This window comes from Ahaetulla prasina, chromosome 1 (assembly GCF_028640845.1).
Source record: "Ahaetulla prasina isolate Xishuangbanna chromosome 1, ASM2864084v1, whole genome shotgun sequence".
Lineage (NCBI taxonomy): Eukaryota > Metazoa > Chordata > Lepidosauria > Squamata > Colubridae > Ahaetulla > Ahaetulla prasina.
The window spans coordinates 148,214,358-148,235,323 of NC_080539.1; the positions used below are offsets into that span (position 1 = coordinate 148,214,358).

Genomic DNA, 20,966 nt, shown 5'->3' on the forward strand with positions numbered 1-20,966 from the left:
AAATCTTCAACATCAGAGTCAGGAATAATGAAATCTTCCTCTGATTTTCCAGCAGGGCTTTGGCTTAGCATCTGAGACCCCAAATTCCTCACCCTTCAGGTTGTCTTCTGAAGGAAAATAATATGTGCAAGTGGGCCCTAACAGTAGTCCATCTTTTTTTCTTTCTCTCTTTCATGCACCCATGTACATTTATTAATGTGCATCAAGCTGATGTCAGCTTTTTGTAACCTTATGGGAAGTTTTCGTTTGATCTCTTCCTAAACTGCTCTTTCCAGTCTTGTAATAGTGCACCCATTAGCACCATAACAACAATCCATGCTGTTGGTGGTCATCTTCTCTTTCCTTCCACCTTTCCCAGCATTAGAGCCTGGGAAGAGAGAAAGAGAGTTGGGTCTTTCAATTATGTACACATACACACCCCAATTTGCCCTGGATATTTTTGCCTATGTGTTAAATCACACAGCCATTCTTTTAAACTAACATTCTGTAATAAATGTGTCTTTAATGGTTGGAAATGGAATAAATCAGAAGTGTGGGACTTTAGATTTAATTTGAAATGGAACCCTGTAGCTAACATGAGTCATACTGTTGTCAGACTAGAAATAGTAACTAAAAAAAAATACAGTACTGTAAAGTGGGAAAATTGTATAAAAGGACAATCAAAATGAGGGTGGTGAATTAAAATAATGTTCTTTTGAAGGAAGGCTACAACAATTGGTAATTTTCAGGATATAAAAAAGGAAGTGGTAAGAGAAACATCACAGGAGTGTATAAAAGTATAACACAAAATATGTACTGCATATATTTGTAATTCATATTTCTAAAGCCATCCAACCTCTCAACAACTCTGCATGGTACACAGATTTCAAAGCAAAGAAATGAAACAACCCTGGATAGAAAAACAGAACAAAAGATAAATGGTCATCCCAGACCTTTCAAAAACTATACCCAAGAATTTAAAAATTTTAACTTGCTTTATTGTTTGACCATTTAACATGTAGGCATATATTCTAGGTCGCTTTGCAAAAATTAGGATTTATTTTGAGTGTAATTATTCTCAAGTGCTTCCTAAAAACAGTAAATATCTAATGTTCTTAATGTTCATATTAATTCAATTGGCATTTGCAATAGGAGTATTGCATCATTATCTGTAGACAGTAAGGTTGCAATATGCATATTGATTAACTTTGTGGATGATGCTCTGAATTACTTATTTGGTAACAACAGAGTTGATTTGCAAAAAGAACATCAGGGAAGCCAAGATGCATTCTTATCTTATCCCTTTTTCAATTGGGAATTTCTTTCGGGCAGTGGCCTTGCACACCACTTGTATTCTAGAATGGATTTTGTACATTAGCAGAAGTAACCATTTGTCTATTTTAGCTTTTTTTTAATTTGCTTAATGGCTTTGTTCTAGAGACAATGCAGACTTGAAATCAATAAATGCAGCATATAATGCAGAATATGGCTCTCCTTCCGTAAGTAGCTTAGCATTTGCATAGAATGACATTATTATTATTATTTATTTATTATTATTCAAATTTATATACCGCCCTATCTCCCAAAGGACTCAGGGCGGTTTACAGGCATATAAAACATCAATATCAATATACAAATTAAAATAATCCTTAAAAAACTTATTCTAGCGCCCGAATTATTAAAAATAGAAATATAAATATCAAATATAAATATTAAAATCAATTTAAAACCCCTCTAAATTTAAAAATCTAAGCCAGTCCTGCACAGATGAATAAATGTGTCTTGAGCTCGCGACGGAAGGTTCGAAGGTCAGGAAGTTGACGGAGTCCTGGGGGGAGTTCGTTCCAGAGGGTGGGAGCCCCCACAGAGAAGGCCCTTCCCCTGGGCGCCGCCAACCGACACTGCCTAGCTGACGGCACCCTGAGGAGTCCCTCTCTGTGTGGGCGCACGGTCGGTGAGAGGTATCTGGTCGCAGTAGGCGGTCCCGTAGATAACCCGGCCCTGTGCCATGGAGCGCTTTAAAGGTGGTCACCAAAACCTTGAAGCCCACCCTGAAGGCCACAGGTAGCCAGTGCAGCCTGCGCAGGATGGGTGTTATGCGGGAGCCACGAGGGCTCCCTCTATCACCCGCGCAGCCGCATTCTGAACTAACTGCAGCCTCCGGATGCCCTTCAAGGGAAGCCCCATGTAGAGAGCGTTGCAGTAATCCAGGCGAGACGTCACAAGGGCGTGAGTGACCGTGCAAAGGGCCTCCCGGTCCAGAAAGGGGCGCAACTGGCGCACCAGGCGAACCTGGTAGAACGCTCTCCTGGAGACGGCCGTCAAATGATCTTCTAGAGACAGCCGTTCATCCAGGAGGACGCCTAAGTTGCGCACCCTCTCCATCGGGGCCAATGACTCGCCCCCGATGGTCAGCCGCGGATTTAGCTGACTGTACCGGGATGCCGGCATCCACAGCCACTCTGTCTTGGAGGGATTGAGCTTGAGCCTGTTTCTCCCCATCCAGACCCGTACGGCCTCCAGGCACCGGGACAGCACTTCGATAGCTTCGCTGGGGTGGTGCGTGTGGAAAAGTACAGCTGGGTGTCATCCGCGTACAGCTGGTACCTCACACCGAACCCACTGATGATCTCACCCAGCGGCTTCATGTAGATGTTGAACAGAAGGGGCGAGAGGATCGATCCCCGCGGCACCCCACAAGTGAGGGGCCTCGGGGCCGACCTCTGCCCCCCTGTCAACACCGACTGCGACCGGTCGGAGAGATAGGAGGAGAACCACCGATAAACGGTGCCTCCCACTCCCAATCCCTCCAACCGGCGCAGCAGGATACCATGGTCGATGGTATCGAAAGCCGCTGAGAGGTCTAATAGGACCAGGGCAGAGGAACAACCCCTATCCCTGGCCCTCCAGAGATCATCCACCAACGCGACCAAAGCCGTCTCCGTGCTGTAACCGGGCCGGAAACCGGACTGGAACGGGTCTAGATAGACAGTTTCATCCAGGTGTAAGGGAAACTGATATGCCACCATACTCTCAACAACCTTCGCCGCGAAGCGAAGGTTGGAGACCGGACGATAATTACCTAAAACAGCCGGGTCCAGGGAAGGCTTCTTGAGGAGGGGCCTCACCACCGCCTCTTTCAAGGCGGCCGGAAAGACACCCTCCACCAAAGAAGCGCCCGGAATCGCCTGGAGCCAGCCTCGGGTCACCTCCTGCGTGGCCAGCACCAACCAGGAGGGGCACGGGTCCAGTAAACATGTGGTGGCATTCAGCCTCCCCAACAACCTGTCCATGTCCTCGGGAGCAACAGGGTCAAACTCATCCCATAAAATGTCACCAAGACCACCCTCAGCCGTCTCACCCGTATCACCGCAATCTTGGTCCAAACCATCCCGAAGCTGAACGATTTTATCGTATAGATAACCGTTAAACCCCTCAGCACGCCCCTGCACCGGGCCATCCCGCTCCCCCTGGTGTAGGAGGGAGCGGGTCACCCGAAACAGGGCGGCTGGGCGGTTATCTGCCGATGCAATGAGGGAGGAGGCGTAGCTACGCCTCGCTTCCCTCAATGCCACTAGGTAAGTCCTAGTATAGGACTTCACTAGTGTCCGATCAGCTTCTGAACGGCTAGACCTCCAGGAGCTCTCTAGGCGCCTTCTCCGCGCTTCATCCTCTCAGCCTCGGAGAACCAAGGAGCCGGTTGGGACCCGCGCCGGGTCAGAGGTCGCAAAGGCACGACACGGTCTAAGGCCCCGCCGCGCCCGCTCCCAGGCCGCAACAAGTTCCTCAACCGAGCCGTGAGCCAGACCTCAGGAAATGGCCCAAGCTCCGTCCGAACCCATCCGGGTCCATCAGGCGCCTGGGACGGAACCAACGATCGGCTCCGCCTCCCTGCGGTGGTGAATGGCGGTCAGAAAGTCCAGGCGAAGAAGAGCGTGATCTGACCATGACAAAGGTTCAATGACTATTTCCTTTAAGTCCAGATCTCTCAACCACTGACCAGAGACAAAAATCAGGTCCAGAGTGCCACCCCCAATGTGAGTAGGGCCATCAACTACTTGGGTCAGGTCCAAGGCCGTCATGGAAGCCATGGACTCCCGAGCTGCCGTCCTTCACGAGCCGGGAGATGGCAGTTAAAGTCCCCATGACTAAAAGTCTGGGGTCTCAACTGCCACCCCAGCCAGCACCTCCAGGAGCTCGGGCAGGCGGCTGTCACGCAGCAAGGAGCCAGGTACGTGACCAGCAAGCCCATCTGACACCTATGACCCCACCTCACAAAGAGGGATTCACACCCGGCAATCTGAGGTACAGTGGTCTCCCTCGGCTCTAGACTCTCTTTAATAACAACCGCCACCCCACCACCCCTACCCTGGGCCCTCGGCTGATGGAATGCACGGAAACCCGGTGGGCACATCTCGACCAGGGGCACGCCCCCTTCAGTGCCCAACCAGGTCTCCGTAACGCCTATAATATCCGCAGCACCCCCCTGAATCTGATCATGTATTAGGGGGGCCTTATTGGCCACGGACCGTGCGTTGCATAACATCAGACGAAGGCCCAGGCTCTGAGGGTCTTGACCATCCGGGGGACGGGAGAAGGGAGGGGGATCGGGGCGCGCGATCGCCTGCAGACATCGAGCGCGCGCCCCCCCAAAACGATGCGGTCCCCCCCTTCCGCCATATCTGCCCCTCCCACTTACCGTGCAAATGGAACCACCTCACCAAAAGGAACGTAATCCCCCTATAACCTCCGAACCCATTACTAAACCGCCACGAGCTGCAAGGACTGGCTCCCCACCCGGCGGGCTACTCCCAATACCCGCCCTAACCCTCCCACTCCCCCTCCCCTACGGGTTCTCTCCCCTACCCGTCGAATCCCTCCCCCCCCTCCCAACCCTTAAAATCCCCATTAAAACTCCCCTTAAAAAATTTCTTAAAACAACTAATTAAAAAGCCCCTAAGCCTCCTATTTTTAGCATGCCACCTCTCGGGGCTCCAAAGCCCGTCCTCAAGGTGGGCCCTCGATAGTATGGAGGGCCAAACCCGCGAGAGAGGGGCGTCTCGCAGGGCAAGAAGGTCAGCCGCCGTAAACGTTCGCATCACCAAGAAAGTCCGGCAGGAGGCCCATCCTGGGCCGGTCAAGATGGTAACAGATGATACAGTGACCACAACCGGTCTGTCAGTCAGTCCTGATGGGAAGCAGTCAATAGTGATCCTCGTGGGGTAGAAAACAAAACCACTCATTCAGTCAATTGATCCAAACAGTGCAGTTGATCCAAACAGTGCAGAAATCAAAATGATTAGGGTTTATAACATTTTAAATACTGTTTTTATTCATAAATCCTATGCTTCCTATGCCTATTATCTGACCCTCAGCAGAGCCTGTCCCAACTGTGGTTACTAAATGAAAACTACCTGTATGTACATAACCATCTTATTAAAATGACCATAACATAGAGTTCTTTGTGCTCCCTGAGCTTGATTGTTTGTTTCCAGATGTTTCATTGCCTAACGAGGTAATGAGTAATGAAACATCTGCAAGCAAACAACCAGAAAGGCCACAGTTCTGTAGCCTGAGCTACAGTTAGTTTCTTCCATTGTGACCATAATAACATTTGTTTATTTACTTACAGCCAACTCTGCAAAAGTAAATTAGTTTTAGTTCCCATTCTAAAGGCAGCTTCCTAGCCTCCCAAAAAGGAGGTAGCTTCAAGATAAATATTTACGCCTCTGCTTCCTTTGATTTAATTCATAGCATAATGGCATAGGGTATATAATCACTTGGTTTGCTACAGCCATATAATATTAAGTTATATAATTAATTTCATCAAACCATCTAATCAATATGTTTCCAAAACATTGTTATTTGCATTAATAGATTCTCTATAAATTCTCTTTCTCTTTATATTACACTATATTTAAATTGTTAGAGTAATATAAATATTTATTTAATTAAATTTGAAATTTAACTGACATAGTACAAGTCTGTTTTAAAACTTCTACCAGATTTCATTTTACCGACAGGGCAAAAAACTACCGAAACCAGTTTTCATTAACAAATAATATTCACATGCAGTTGACCTTATGACTTCTTAATTATTACAATTTGATTTAGAATGGTCTAAATCTTTGCTACCCTTCTTATTCACGATATTTTTCATTAACTAAACTCCATTAGTGAAAAAGGTTTCGTATCTCCTACAGAAGATACAAGAAGATACATTTTACAACTCGGTCAAGTTTGAAATGTCACTCAAGTTGTAAAATATTCTAAGCCAAATATACTCAACCAAACAGGTGTACCGGTAGTATTTATGAGGAAATGTGTTTTTTAAAGCACAATATCCAGAGTTACAGGAGGTAAATATTTAAGCTAAATAAGAAATCTTGTACAAATCTATTAAAATAAACTGTACTATGACAAATCCTTATATGAAATACTAATTTTATGCCTGTATAGAAATTATTTTATCCTCAGAGTAATGAGAGCTGGAACCCAGAGTACTGGGAAGAGTAGGAAGAAGAAGTGCATCTTGTATCTAATTTATTCATCTATTGCTGTCATGTTTCAGATCTTTCCAAATGGAAAGTAAAGCTACAAACATATAAATAAGTTCATAAAAACCTGTCAACGAGCAATTAAAAAAATGATTGATCCTTGAAAATGTATAATCTGCAGAGTCATCCAGTTTTAGGAGAGTTTCATTCTTTCATCATAGATTAGGTCCTTCAAATTGTTCAAACATTAAACAAAACTCTTGTAACTTCACAAGAGTGCCAAATCTTAAGGGTATTAGCCTAAAATATACACCATATAAATGGATTTAATTTAAATAGATACATGACTAGTTCCACAATTGATCTGGTATTTATCTTTTACTCTTTATTTGTATTTGCTTCGACCTAATGTGCTGGAGTAATGATTGCCTTCATCTCCCTTACTGTAAAAACTGTAAAATAGTAAAATACTGTTTTAACTCTTACACTCAATAAATAAGCAGATACCCCTCACCTGAAGTCTGGAGAATTGAGCAGTCCTGGGTTCCTTCTAATTTTTCTTTCTCAGTCATTTTAAGAGCTTTGAGCCTAAATTAAATTAAATTTGTTGACTGTCATAACCTCTTTCTCCCCAGTCAGCAATATCATTCTACATCTTTTATTAGAAGCATATGAATAATTAGTGGTGACACTCTTGACAGCTGAAATCCTTTCTGGTTTTCAAATCATCTCCACATCAACTATAAGCAAGAATAAAATTTGAGATAGAAATTGGGATGGAATGGAAGAGTTGGAATGAATCTTCAAGATCTTCTACTCCAATCCCATGCTCAAGCAGAAGTCTCTATACCATTTTAGACAAATGGTTGTCCAATTTCTTCTACTACCAGTCGTCTACTGGAAAAAGCAGAGTGGGGGAAGTGGGGGACAAATGATGAAAGTGGGTCAGATGGATACCTCTGATTGGGAACATTTAATAGGACAACTATTGCATTGTTGTGTGTGCCTATTAAAAAGGTAAAAAAGGACAAAGCTTATTATTACTTGGAAAGGAAATTCCAGGAGAGAAGTCTAGACTGGAAAGTTGAAAAAAATCAATCTGAAGGAAGACAGTAATGAACCTCTTATATCTGTTTGCCAAGAGAACTAAATGGCATGTCCATGGAGCCAACATGAGTTGAGTTCAGTCCAAGAAAATCATTATCTTTTTCTATGTAAACTATTTTTTAAAAAACCTGGCAGAACAAAATAATAATGTAATATTGTAACTGTAACAATTTCAACCAATTCTACATGGGACAAACATCATGTCAATTAAAAACCAGGCTCCACAAACACCACAATCCCAAATCCTTAACTCTCTACCCACACCAACACCAAACAGCACCAGTTTGATTGGAGCCACACAAAAATCATCAGCCTATGAACCCCTCAGAATCCAAATGAACCGCATAGCCAACCAGAGATAGCACCGATCCTCAACCAACCTACAGAAGCCTCTCCCAACCAGCACTTCACCTCCCAATGACCCTCACTTGATGTAACCTTCCGTTCACTTGACCCATCAGAAGACCTTCACTTGACACACTCACACCTGACCCATTGCAAGACCTAGTGACCACACAAAGTCCTTATAAACAGAAGAACATTGACACTGACAACCCCTAAACTCTGATGAAGTTGTTACCTTGCCTGGTAACAAAACGTTTGGAAACAAATCTACAAGCTCAGAGAACGAACCTTTACTCTCATAATTGAATATATTGCATATCATACCCACTGATTTGTGCCTATCATGGCATAGTTAGTCAACATGTGAGCCTGCAGTGCCTAAAAGATTACTACCATCAGTGCAAGGGTGGTATACTATTACTTTTATTATTTTATTTTATTTATTATTTATACAATTACCTCATTTCAGCAAAGTGTGTCAGGAATCAAGTTTGCTACTTCAAGGCATGGGCCATGCAATGAGAAAGTATCATGTTTGCTCAGTGTCAATGAAAAAGAAAATAAATTGCTAAAATTAGTCCAAGCTTGAATTACAATAAATGCTTGAGTTGATAAGCAGAATAAAAAGTATCAAACTTTAAAGCTGTCAACTGCTTAAAAAGATATTAACTATGAGTTAATCATTTAAATTTTCACTAGTGTACATACATGTCAAGCAGTGGATACCAAGTTGTGTCATATTTAGCCTCTCTTCTTTGGAAAAAGATGGAATTTTCCCCATCAAAATGGTTTTGTTTACAATTTATTTATGGCATTTTTGGGAATCCTGATACCTGTAAAAGCTTCTTTGGAAATTCTGCCATTTCTTTTTCCATAAAGATCCATAATCAAGTGCAGTGTGTGTGTGTGTGTATGTGGAGATTGTACTACAATGGGAAAGAAGTCTGAAAAATCATTTAGTGTAGATTTTGGACTGGGGGAATAAACCACAGAGAGAAGGGAAATTCGTATTTTACCAATAGAGTCTTGCACACAGTGGGAAGCAGATGCATAAATGTATTTGGATAGTGCATAAATATATGTGGCATTATTTATAATTATATTAATTAATGTAAATAGCATTCATGCAAGCAAATAGCATGGGGAAAGAAGCTTTTGGCAGGTAATTGACCATTTATATTTTAGTTATGAAAAGCAGGAGACATACTTTTCAGTGAAGCACTTTAATACCAGGGTCCTTTGGGAAATGGGGTTCAGAATTAATCTGCAGTAAAATGGCTGAGCAATCTGGTAATTTTGAAATGAATCTAGATTTGGTTAGTAATTTTATGGCTGAGGAAAGACTAAGAGACAGATGTTGGATCTTCATGCTGAATACATTGACCTATCAAGCTGGCGAGAAAGCTAAGATAAATGAGCAACACATTAAATAAGTGGCATTAGGGGAATTTTTTCGTCCTTATTCTTAAGGAAGCCATTATTAAAAAAATTAAATCATTTTTTTATTGCGGTCAATAGTCAAAGAATTTCTAAATAAATATATCTTAAGCTGACATCTTCACCCCCTTTGCTGAATATTTTCTGTTTTTCTTTTGTAAGATTTGATGTTTTGATTTTAAGACTTTAAGCTTTGATGTTTTAGCCTAATAACTGTAATTAGTATGCCCACCAACTGATTGTTCTTTCTCCTGTTAGAAACATACTTATCTTTGTAACTCATGTATCCGAATCCGATCCTTAAAAGCAGTTTCACAGTTCAGTGAGATTTGATCAAACTATTTGGTCACCTTTATTTTTCTGTGGTCTAAATATTCTATCCATTGCAGGTAAGAGCTAAGTTGCCTTTTTTAATGTATTGGCAATTTGCTGAATTGACATTTTTACCAGATATATTTAAAGTTCTTACGGAAGAAAAATATTTCATTCATTTAATTCATATCAGTTTCATATTCATTTAATTCATATCAGTTTCATTCCTGCTGTTTATAATGGATTGAAATAGATCCAGATACAATTTATTGGGGTGGGGGAGGGCAGTATGAGGCATTTAGAAGGCATGAAACATTAATTAAAGCAACTTCTTACAGATTGACTGTGTTGTCTTGTTCTAAGAATTATTGCCTTTCACTATGATGCAGGCAGAAGAGGAATACTTATCTGATTACTGAAGTGTATGAGCATAAATGGATGCTTTGGATACCAAAACAAAGGAATTGTGTGAAAAATATAATGCAGCTGCAGTAAACATTGGGAAGCAATGAGCAGAGAGACTTGGCATCCATAATGTCTGTGAGGATGCATGGGGAAGAAAAGAGTTCTTGATTCACATATTATGACTTGACCTGAAAGCTCAATATAATTTATCATAATTTTAAAGGCTTAATGAGAGAAAAGAGTGATATATATATTGAATCGCAAATCTATTCCTGGGACATTTTATTGGGAGAAATGAGAAGGCAGAATGATATATGGCAGATGGCAATCCCAGGGAAGAAGAAGAAAAAAAGAAGGCAGCAAAATTATATCAAGATAACAATGAAATAAAATCACCAAAAATTGAAACATTAGGCATCAAGCATCCAAATCTAGAAAACAGCATTTCGAGACGACTTCCGGTATCCAGCGGCAACGGACGTCTGGAAGGCTTCTCCTGCCTCCAGCGCCCGAATCCGGCCGCCGCCGAGGCCCTCAGGGGCCAGGTGTTCCGAAAAGGACACCTGCCGCACGGACGGCTCGCCAGGGGTCTCCCAGCCGACATACAGGACTGTGGGGACCGATGCTGGCGCGTCCTAGGCTCGGCGGGGTTTGGAGGCCACAGGCCGCGGCCATTATTTTGGTCGTCGCCTGGGCCGCTGTGCCCAGTGACACCGGGGCATTGGATTTATAACTGCAGCAGCCTGGTGGTGAACAGGGCACGGAGAAGAATTGAGGAGGAGAAGGAAGGAATATCGGTAAATGTGAGTGGAGTGCTCCGGAGTGCGGGGTTTTCTCCCCTGCGGTTGGAAGGAGCACGAGTTATTCTGGAGAGAGGAGAACTTAAAATAAGAAGATTACCGGTTTTGTGGAGCTCTGGAGAGAAGAGGTGATGGAGAAATTTAGGAGGGAAGGTTTGAGGCCCCTCCTTCTGGGGAACAGTGGTGGCGCCCAGCTCCGCCTTCACTATGAGAATTTTGATGACATCACTTCCCTTCGGCTTCCTGGTTGACTAACTGTACTCTGGACTCGTTGCTCCTGTGAGTGCCCCCTGGTGGATCCGGAGGAAATTACAAGGATACTGTGCCTGCCTGAGGATTTTGTATTTTTTTTCCTTAATGGCAAAAGGTCAGAGACCAACTGCTGGAGAGATGGAGAGAATTTTGGAAAAGTTATCTAATATGGACAAGAAATTGGATGAAATAAGAGCAGAAATTGTGACTATCCAAAAGGATTTAAAGGATACTCAACAAGTTTCAGCAGAAAACAAGCAGAAAGTGGAAGGTTTGGAGGGCGAGATGCGGGCAGTGCAGAAAAGAGAGGAGACGACAGGCAATGCTGTGCTTGGACTACAGATGGATAAAATGTCTTATTTCCTTAGGTTTCAAAATTTGGAAGAAGTGGACCAAGAAGACTTGAGAGATGTTGTGACTAAATTGTTGGGAGAATTTCTTGGGAGAGGTGTTGATTTCATGAATTGGGATGTGGATCGAGTTTATAGAGTTAATTCGCAATATGCACGCACGCATGCAGTTCCCAGAGAGGTTCATGTCAAATTTGTGAGAAGAGAGACGAGAGATGAAATTCTTAGAAAACATAGGAGTGGGGCACTGATTTACAGGGGCAGGGAGATAGCCATTCTGAGGCAGATTCCCAGACAGGTACGTGAAAAAAGAAAGAAATATTATTTTTTGTCAAGCAAATTGTACCAGAAGGAGTGGGCTTCAGATGGCTGATGCCAGAGGGATTGATGATTTTCCGGGAGGGCATTACGAAAAAATCAGTACAATTATGGAGGCTACGGCCTATGTGGAGGAACACAAAGCCTCCTGGAATCAGATGACCCAGGAATTGAAGAAGGGAGGTTATAGATCATGGGAGGAGCGGCTGCCGCTGTTGCGGCCCTGGAGTTGGGTCAGGCTGAACCCAGAGTTCTGAGATCTAAAACTAGGAAGTGATAAAGATATTTGGGATTGTGTTGGTTTTCCTTACTCTCTTTTGTACGATATTCTGTTTATTCTTGACTCCTCTTTATTATGTATTTAAAATTTGTAAACTTAGCTACTTCGTGTCACCTGCTTGCCATATGGCTGTTGTATGTGTTAAAAAATTTGAGTAAAATTCTTATTTTAGATAAGAAAAATGAAAATTTACCATACCTGAAATGTATTTGTATAAACCTTTTTTGACTAATAAAAACTTTTTGAATATAGAAAACAGCATTTCGTTAAAATTAGAAAAGCTGTGGATGATCCTATTTGGCTCCTTAGCTATGCCATATAAATTCAGTATAAAACTACCCTGTTTCCCCCAAAATAAGACATCCCCTGATAATAAGCCCAATCGGGCTTTTGAGCACATGGCAATAAGGCCAAGCACTTACTTTAGGGTTCAATATATTTCTCTACTACCATTGGCATCCTTCAGTCTCAAAAGACTATGGTATTGTGCTCTGGAAAGAGATCCTAAAACAGCATCTAGTGTGGCTAAAAAGGCCAATTTGAGAGTGGCAATTGCTTCCACACTGAGGGCAGATACATTCTGTCCCCTGCCCAGCCCCCCCAGATTTCACTGGTTCCGGGACTGCCACTATATTAGTTGTATCAGGAATTAAATCCAATCAGCCTCCTTATTTTTATAAAAATAAATATTGCAGGGATAAACCTCTGTTTTCAAGGCTGGGTTTTGGAGTGGTTGGTCACCTTAGGGAATGAGCCACATTGAAAACTGGTGGGAGAAAAGCATTCCTTTTGTTTCTGCTTAGCTTTTCAATATTTTTTTGCTCTTAGATATAATTGAGCGTGACTTTGTTTCAGGCTTTCCAAGCTGAAGATTTAGGGATGCTGTTTTGAGATAGTCTGAGGGGCAGTTGATGACAGAGAGATTGCTAGTTGAGCCTTTTGCTTTCAAGTTATAGGAGCTCTTTGAGTGCCTATTACCTTCCATGTTTTTAACCAATACTGTATATGAAACCTTTTGGGAGTATTCCAGGTGATGTCATTTTATGGATAATACCTATCGATATTCTTATCAGTTGAGATAAACCAGTAAGATGAGCCAGAAGTGGATTGGATGTGGGCCACTTTTCTGAAGCTTATTCTAGCCAACATAAGAATGCTGTTAGCAAAACTGAAACAGAGAAAAGGTAACCTCTTCTGGATAGGATTTCAGTTTTCTTGAAAAACCAAAAAATTTGGAAATATTTCTAGACCTGACTTTGCTTCTAAATGCCCAGATGTATTTGTGCAGAGTGTTGGCTTGCAATGAGCATTACCCCAAAATCTGTCTTCTGATCTGGCTTCTGTTGACTGTAATGCACTGCTTGAAAAGTATTTCCAAGCTACTCCAAATGCAATGTTCAGTAAGCAGGATGTTTTTTTTTTCCAATCTCACATCACTCCAGTAAAGTTTAGTAAGCCCTGGATTCTGGCTTGTTTCTGCAGTGTAGTTCAATGTGCTGATTGTTATCTAAATGATATGGAATGAAATTGAATGAAAAGGTTCAATATGATTCTTATTTCAGCATCAAATCACCTTGTATCATATTTCTCTTATTGATTCCTGCTTTACATGCAGTAATGCACAAATCTCATCATATGGCAATTTCTTGTCACTTAGCTATTTGACATAGAAATCCATTCAGTCATAATGTTTCACTTTTATATGACACTAAACGTTCTGCAAATAATTGTTTTGTTTTCCTTTTTATTGATAAGAGGTTTTTTTTTATTTCTACTCAGCATCCATAATATAAATGGGAAATAAGAGAAAGGCAGTAAACTAAGATTGCAAAACATTCAGATTCCCTCAAAACCTTAACTGTACCCTTCAGAGTCTCCTCAAAGTTGCCACCAAATATTTTTGGTGCTGTAATGCTTGAGGTTTCAATTTGAAGAGATTCTTCAGAACAGAAGGGAGCCCAACTGTAGCATCTTTCTCTGTGACTTATTAAAGCAACCTTGTCTTTTACAGTTTTCCTAACTGCTGTGAGGTGGCTTTCACTGTAGCCATGAAGTTCTTCCGATACATCTTCCATAACTGTTGTATTTGTGCTCCTGTGTATTCCAGTTTGTGAAGCTTTCCATAATATACCAATGAAAAGGTTGTTGTGCATAGGGAATGATTATTAATAGATCAATAGGTTCAAATGAAAGCCAAATCCGGGAAGTGAGATCTGGAACAGCTGAACACAAAATATATTTGCAAAGATCCCTGCTAAATGAGCTTGTATGATCCTATGTGATATTCCTGACCCATGTAGGACTTTTTAAAAACTACTGTACACCATTCTGAAATCTGAAAACAAGAATAAATAACTAAAAATAATCTTCCATAACACTAAGGTAGAAACCACATGCAGAACCTACATAACTTGACTGTGTGGCTCTATAGTGGCTCTATATTCCCATTTCTCTGGAATTATAGTGCTAGTTTGTAGGTGAAGACTAAGAATTGCTGATATAGCTTCTTTGATGGTATACACACACATATATATATTTCTTCTTGCTGCAGATCTAATGCATTTGAAGTACTGGCACTCGATGGAATTAGCACTGGGATACTTCAGTTTTGTTCAGCGCAGGAGAGTGCTGACTGGCTGCGAGCATTATCAACTAACATCAGTGATTTGACACTACAAAATGTACGTTGTTTTCTAGATACGTATATAATGTGTATAGTCTAGGTTCTGTTGTGTTTATTTCACATGTAAATATTATTCAAAATAACATCTGAAGACTTCTCTCTCTTTCATACACTTCATTATTTATTTATATTCATAGACATTATTTCATATACAGAGCCACCCTACATATATCAGACTAATTTTTTTATAAGCCAGCTGCTTTAATTTTGAAGGAAACAGTCTTCTGAATTGTCACTTCTTTGTATATGGATCTTACGCTGGTTTCGTTCTGAGACTGTCCCTCCCTGGCTTCTTAAGAGGCAATTTTCATCAGAAAACTATCATAGAATCCAATCCACTGGGAACATGTTCTAAATCAGGACATATGATTCGTGACTCATAAATACATACAGACAATCAATTTTATCAGCGCTGTGAAAATTTTACCTGACCTCTCCTGTGCCTAAGTCCTTACCAAGAGCACACAGTCTGTCTGTCAGGCTACGGATGATTAACTTCAATGCATAACTTAATTTTAGCACACAAATTTTACTTCACTCTGAAGACTCTCCTAACCTGAGTAAAATGAATCAGAATGTGATCAAGAAATCAGAACTATTTTGTCATTATTCAGTTGTTCTTGTCCATTATGATTGGGAGAAACATTGTACAGAGAAGACAAGTTTTTTTTCTTGAAAACCAGATCATACTGTAGTACTCTGATCATTTGTATATGAACAGTTTAATTAAATTGTGAGTGCTTTATTGAATAGGGTATGTTTAGGAGTGAAATAAATAGTTTGGGTGTATATGAAAGATACATTGCACTGCTTACTCTCTACAGGTAGCCCTTGATCTACTACAACCATTCATTTAGAAATCATTTGAAGCTACAACGGCAGTGAACGAATGGTAGTTATGACCAGTCCTCAGAGTTCCAACCATCCCAGCACTCCACGGTCATATGATCGTTATCTGGGCTCTTTGCCACCAGTTTGCACTTGCAAATGGTTGCAGGATTCTGCAATCACATTATTGTCATTTGCTACATTCCCTGCTGGCTTCCCCACCTGCTCACCTTCTCTCAGTCCCTCTGCGCTTATGGCACACCAGCTATTTGTGCACACCCGTCTACTCTTCCTGACCCACACTGTACCCCAACAACCCCTCTTTGAAGACCCATGCTGCATCCTTGCACACCCTTCCCAACCCACCCTATACTCTGGCACACCCTCCCAACCTGCATTGCATTCTTTCTTACCTCCGCCGGGGCTCTTGCACACACATGCGCTCTCATCAACCTGCACAGCTGTCCTTTGCACCCTCATTGATCCTGACCACATCTCTCATGTACCCCCTCCCCCTCCCCCACACGCACACACCTTCACACATTTTGCCTGATTTATAACATGGTTATATAAACTGGTAGTAAGTTTTCTTCACTTTTTATTGAAAAGAGTTGATAATGAAGTAGAATAAAATTTCCATAAATAAAACTCATTGTATAGTCCTTCAGCATTACAGAGATTACTTTTTCTATTTCAAATGTATTTATACTGAATTTATTCCAGGTTTGTACATTCCTTTCCTACCATTCCTATAACCAGTAGACAAATATCCACCATCCAGAATATGATTGTATCCGAATTACATACTCAGGATAGTAGAGTTCAAAGGGGGTTTTCCTCCCCCCCAAAAAACACTTAATCTATCCAGTTTATTTTGCCTTCCTGCCGATTGGGAGAGGCCATTTTTTATTCAAATAATTAGCTACCGTGATTCATCCCGTATTTTCTGTTTGTAAGATTTGTACTTGGAATGTAAGTATTTACATTAGTAATGCCAGCCCTCCTGCAGACTGCAGATTGCTTGAGTTTTGTTTAGAGCGTGTCATACACAGCTTAGTTGAATACATTGGGAGTAAGGCTCTTTAGCCATTGACTAAAATGTGATTAATAAATAATCCCACACCCTCTCTAAAGAAGGAGCAGCTGGTCTAGCGGTGGGACTGAATAGCTGCATCTTGTAGAATGGCTAGCACAATGGGGTTCCTGGGGGAATACTATGTGACAATTTTGTAATACTGGATTTTCAGAGTGGGAAGGAGCATATGGTGTATCCCTGGCTGCCTGCCAAACTGTCAGCACTGCTAGCAAAATGTTCTCCTTTCTTATTCCAAGTAAAATTCGCTTAATTCTTTAGACTGCAATAGGAACAAGGGCATACCTATGTCCTAATTATGCATGCGTAGGTAAGGCTGAATGAGATGGCATAGATGGTGAAAAAGCCTACAAAAATTGAGGATCTATTTCATCATCGTTTAGTGATGAACTGAAGGAGCAGCAGCTCCTCTCAAAGAATCTGGTGAGAACAATTAAACCATGTGGACAAAACCAGGGTTGCTCTTTTTAGCACAGGCGGCAGCTCCATGTACACGTAGCCTTTTTCTCTCCAAGAGCCTGTAAGTTTCAAGAACAGCATATCAGTCATTTTGGATTCTTTTGGACTTTGCACTTCTGGCAAAGAAACACTTTTTCCAGTGAAAAGTAAAACATATGAGCAAAAGACTGTAGTTTGCCAGACTGTTTAGAACGAAACAGTTTCTAATTGAAAGCCCATGCTTTTCTGTTTCACAGATGGTGGGAATTTCCACAAATCTGGCTTAAGGGCTGGTCTGTCTACACCCTCAGCTGTGTGACCATAGAAAACAGAATTGCATTTGTTCTGAGTTCTCTTTCGTAGCAACATAATTTTCCATTGGAGAGTATGACTGGTTCTTTTGGGACACAATCAAATCAGATTGTATTTATTTTTCATTATCATGTGATTCTAGTTTGAACAAGAGCAGATCCCATTGATTCCAATGCAATTTGTTGTCAAATGCCGTTATGTGTTTTCAGTGCTATTATTTTCTTTTAAAGAAAGGATTTTCATGACTTGGGTCATCAGTTATTTACATATGACCTTATTCACTGAGAAGTATTAGAACACCCTTAATATATTTCTAAAAATACACTTGATGCTTAAGGCTTGTGGTTTTTGAAAAGATTTCATTTCCAAATGCATTTGGGGCAATTTTTATTCTGATTGTGCCATTGTGAACTGGGAACCTCTCAAATATTGCTCTGTTGTAACTAGATTGCTCTGACTATCTTTGTGTTAAAAAAAGTAGCTGAATAAGAAAGATAGAATAGTGATGCATGAGAAATACTATATATAGTAAAAATCAGTCAGTAGGGAATCCTTTTTAATGAGCCACATCAACTTGAATTCCTGCCCAGTTTGAGCTAAAAACTTTTTCTTTGAGAGAAATTGCCCAGCAGATTAATATGAATGCAGCATTCTGGTGTAGTTCATTATTTATAAAGGAGCTACTACTCCAAGCTTCTCTACTTGTCAGTACTACTTACCAGTAACTTCACAACATTTCTTTTTTGGGGGAAATGAAGGGGTTTTTTTAGGCAGGGGGCAGTTGACTAAATTTAAGAGTTGGGAACAATAATATTTTTTAAAAAAATATCCAGAAGAATTTTAGAAAACCTAGAATCTTCCTTCATCATTTAAATACTCTTTCAATGAGCTTCCTATTTTCATCAAAAAGATGAAAGTAGCACAGTGCAGTAAGATCTGCCCCTTTTGGGTGTGCGGTGATGTTATAACATATGTACAAAAGAGATAAGGCTTGTGTCACAACCACATAATGCTTCTTTTGTCATTAACCCCCACTGAAACCCCCTGCTCGGCATGGCCGAGCTAGGTTACAATTATTATTTCTATCTTATTCCACAAATGAGGAGGTGTCGAAAGGGTTTAAGGTAATAATGATGATATGATTTGAATATTCTACGTTTCTAGGTTGTTAAAATAATGTCAGGCAATGAAATTGAGAGAAAATGGTGTGTTTAAGAGTAAGACCAGCTAGTGCAGGGGTCTGCAAACTTGGCTCTTTTAAGACTTGTGGATTTCAACTCCCGGAGTTCCTCAGCCAGGTTTGCTGGCTGAGGATCTCTGGGAGTTGAAGTCCACAAGTCTTAAAAGAGCCAAGTTTGCAGACCCCTGAGCTAGTGAATTGCCAAAATGCATTTCTTTATTGACTGTTTAGATATCCTGATCCATCACACCAGCACTGGAAATTGAAGTTGAAGTGGGCTTCAACCTCCAGAATTTCTGAGCCAGACATGCTTTTATTTTATTTATTTATTTATTTTGTCACACAGTATATATAAGCATAAGCATGAAATAACTATACAATATATAAGCATATGCTTAGGGCCTGGGTACTTACGGGACCGCATGCTGTTACCACATGCCTCCCACCGACCCGTATGCTCACACAGAGAGGGACTTCTCAGGGTGCCGTCCGCCAAGCAATGTCGGCTGGCGCACCCAGGGGAAGAGCCTTCTCTGTGGGGGCTCCTACTCTCTGGAACGAATTTCTCCCTGGCTTGTGCCAATTGCCCGACCTTCGGACCTTTCGCTGTGAGCTGAAGACGTATTTATTTACTCGCGCGGGGTTGGCTTAAATTTTAAATTCTAAATTTTAAATTTTTTGGATGTATTTTAATGGGTTTTAAATTTTAATATGTTTTAAATTTTGGCCAATTTTATAAGTTTTTTAATTGTTTATTTTAATTGTATTTGTTACTGTTTTTATTTTTGGCTGTACACCGCCCTGAGTCCTTCGGGAGAAGGGCGGTATAAAAATCTAATCATTATTATTATTATTATTATTATTATTATTGTGTGTGTGTGTAATAATAATAATAATAATAATAATAATAATAATAATAATAATAATGATTAGATTTTATACCGCCCTTCTCCCGAAGGACTCAGGGCGGTGTACAGCCAAAAATAAAATAATAATAATAATAATAATAATAATAATAATAATAATAATAATAATAATAATAATAATAATAATAATAATATATAAGCATAAGTATGTAATAACTATATTAATTGGATATAATGAAAGGAAACAATAGGACAGCTATACTAAAGCTGGCTTAAGAATTCTGGGAGTTGAACCTCCACAAGTCCTAAAAGGGCCATTGTTCCCCACCTCTGTCCTAGACACAGAAGTTGGCTGGATGATTCTGGGTTACTCATTCTCTCTCAGATCCAGACTTGGAAGTTGAAAAACCTCTATGTATCAATCCACGTTGGACCAGTATCCTGGAGTTCATAATCTTCTATAGAGTCTTTCATCCTGCAGCGAATTGTTCAGGCTGATGGTCATAATAATAAATACACACACACTAACACAGACCATTGACAACTAACAGACAGCATACAATTTGGACAAGAAGGGTAGCATGGGACTTGGCAGCAGAATCCTCCTACTTCTTGTAATTATCACCTGAGAACAAAAGCTCAGTTGAATCAAAACTCAGGCAGAGTTTTGTCCTGAGGTGTGTCTTGTTCCAGTTTTAATGTTCTTCATCGGTTCCTCTTCTACATTTTGATGTCAGGGTGGCGAAAATTCAATGTCTAATACATCGTTTACCTACAGTATAGAAAATCTGACTCCCAAACAAAATAAAACAGACATTGTCTGAAGTATCAACAGTACCCACAGAGAATCAATATAATATTTATATTATGTAATAATTATATTCAATAAAATATAATATTTATTATATTTAAATAAATAATTTTCCTCCCAAGCCAAATGTGACTTGTTAAGAGGAAGATTTATCCTCATTAGAGATGTGGTAGGACACCCTCCTTCACTCCTATCTTCAGTGCACTCCTATCTGCACTGAAAGTGCAGCTTTCAGTGAAGTTTATAGAGCATAAATCAGTTAGGATGGTAATGTACATTTGACAATGACAGAAGAATGTATGTTCCACTTTTTTATTTGCTATGAAAAAAGCAGTTCTTAATCTAAGTTTTTAAATTAACATGTTAATCATTGTCATAATATACAATTGTAAGACAAAGGCAACATCTTTTACGATGGTGGCTTGTTTGAACTGTGGGATTTACTTCCAAATATATCCATGTAAGATTATACCATTATACTTTATTTGCTATCTTGTTCTCTGTTTTTTTACTTGTTCCTTATTTATCTTGAATTTTTTTTAAAAAACTATATTGTCATTCTGGGCAGCTCCTAAACCTATTGCTTCTGCTGCTGCTACTACTACCACTACTACTCAGAATTAAGTTCTGTTTGCTCTTTTTTGTATTTTTATATATAGCCTGTGAGAATATC

The 20,966-nt window shown here is 40.5% G+C and overlaps 1 protein-coding gene across 1 annotated transcript in view; it reads left to right on the forward strand.

Annotated features, from left to right (window-relative positions):
- The window catches only part of SNTG2 (syntrophin gamma 2), a 305,949-nt gene that overhangs the window by 201,349 nt on the left and 83,634 nt on the right, over positions 1-20,966 (forward strand). Inside the window, exon 10 of the mRNA XM_058177752.1 lies at positions 14,634-14,763. Within this exon, the coding sequence (XP_058033735.1) occupies positions 14,634-14,763 (130 nt within the window). The remainder of the gene's footprint in view (positions 1-14,633; positions 14,764-20,966) is intronic.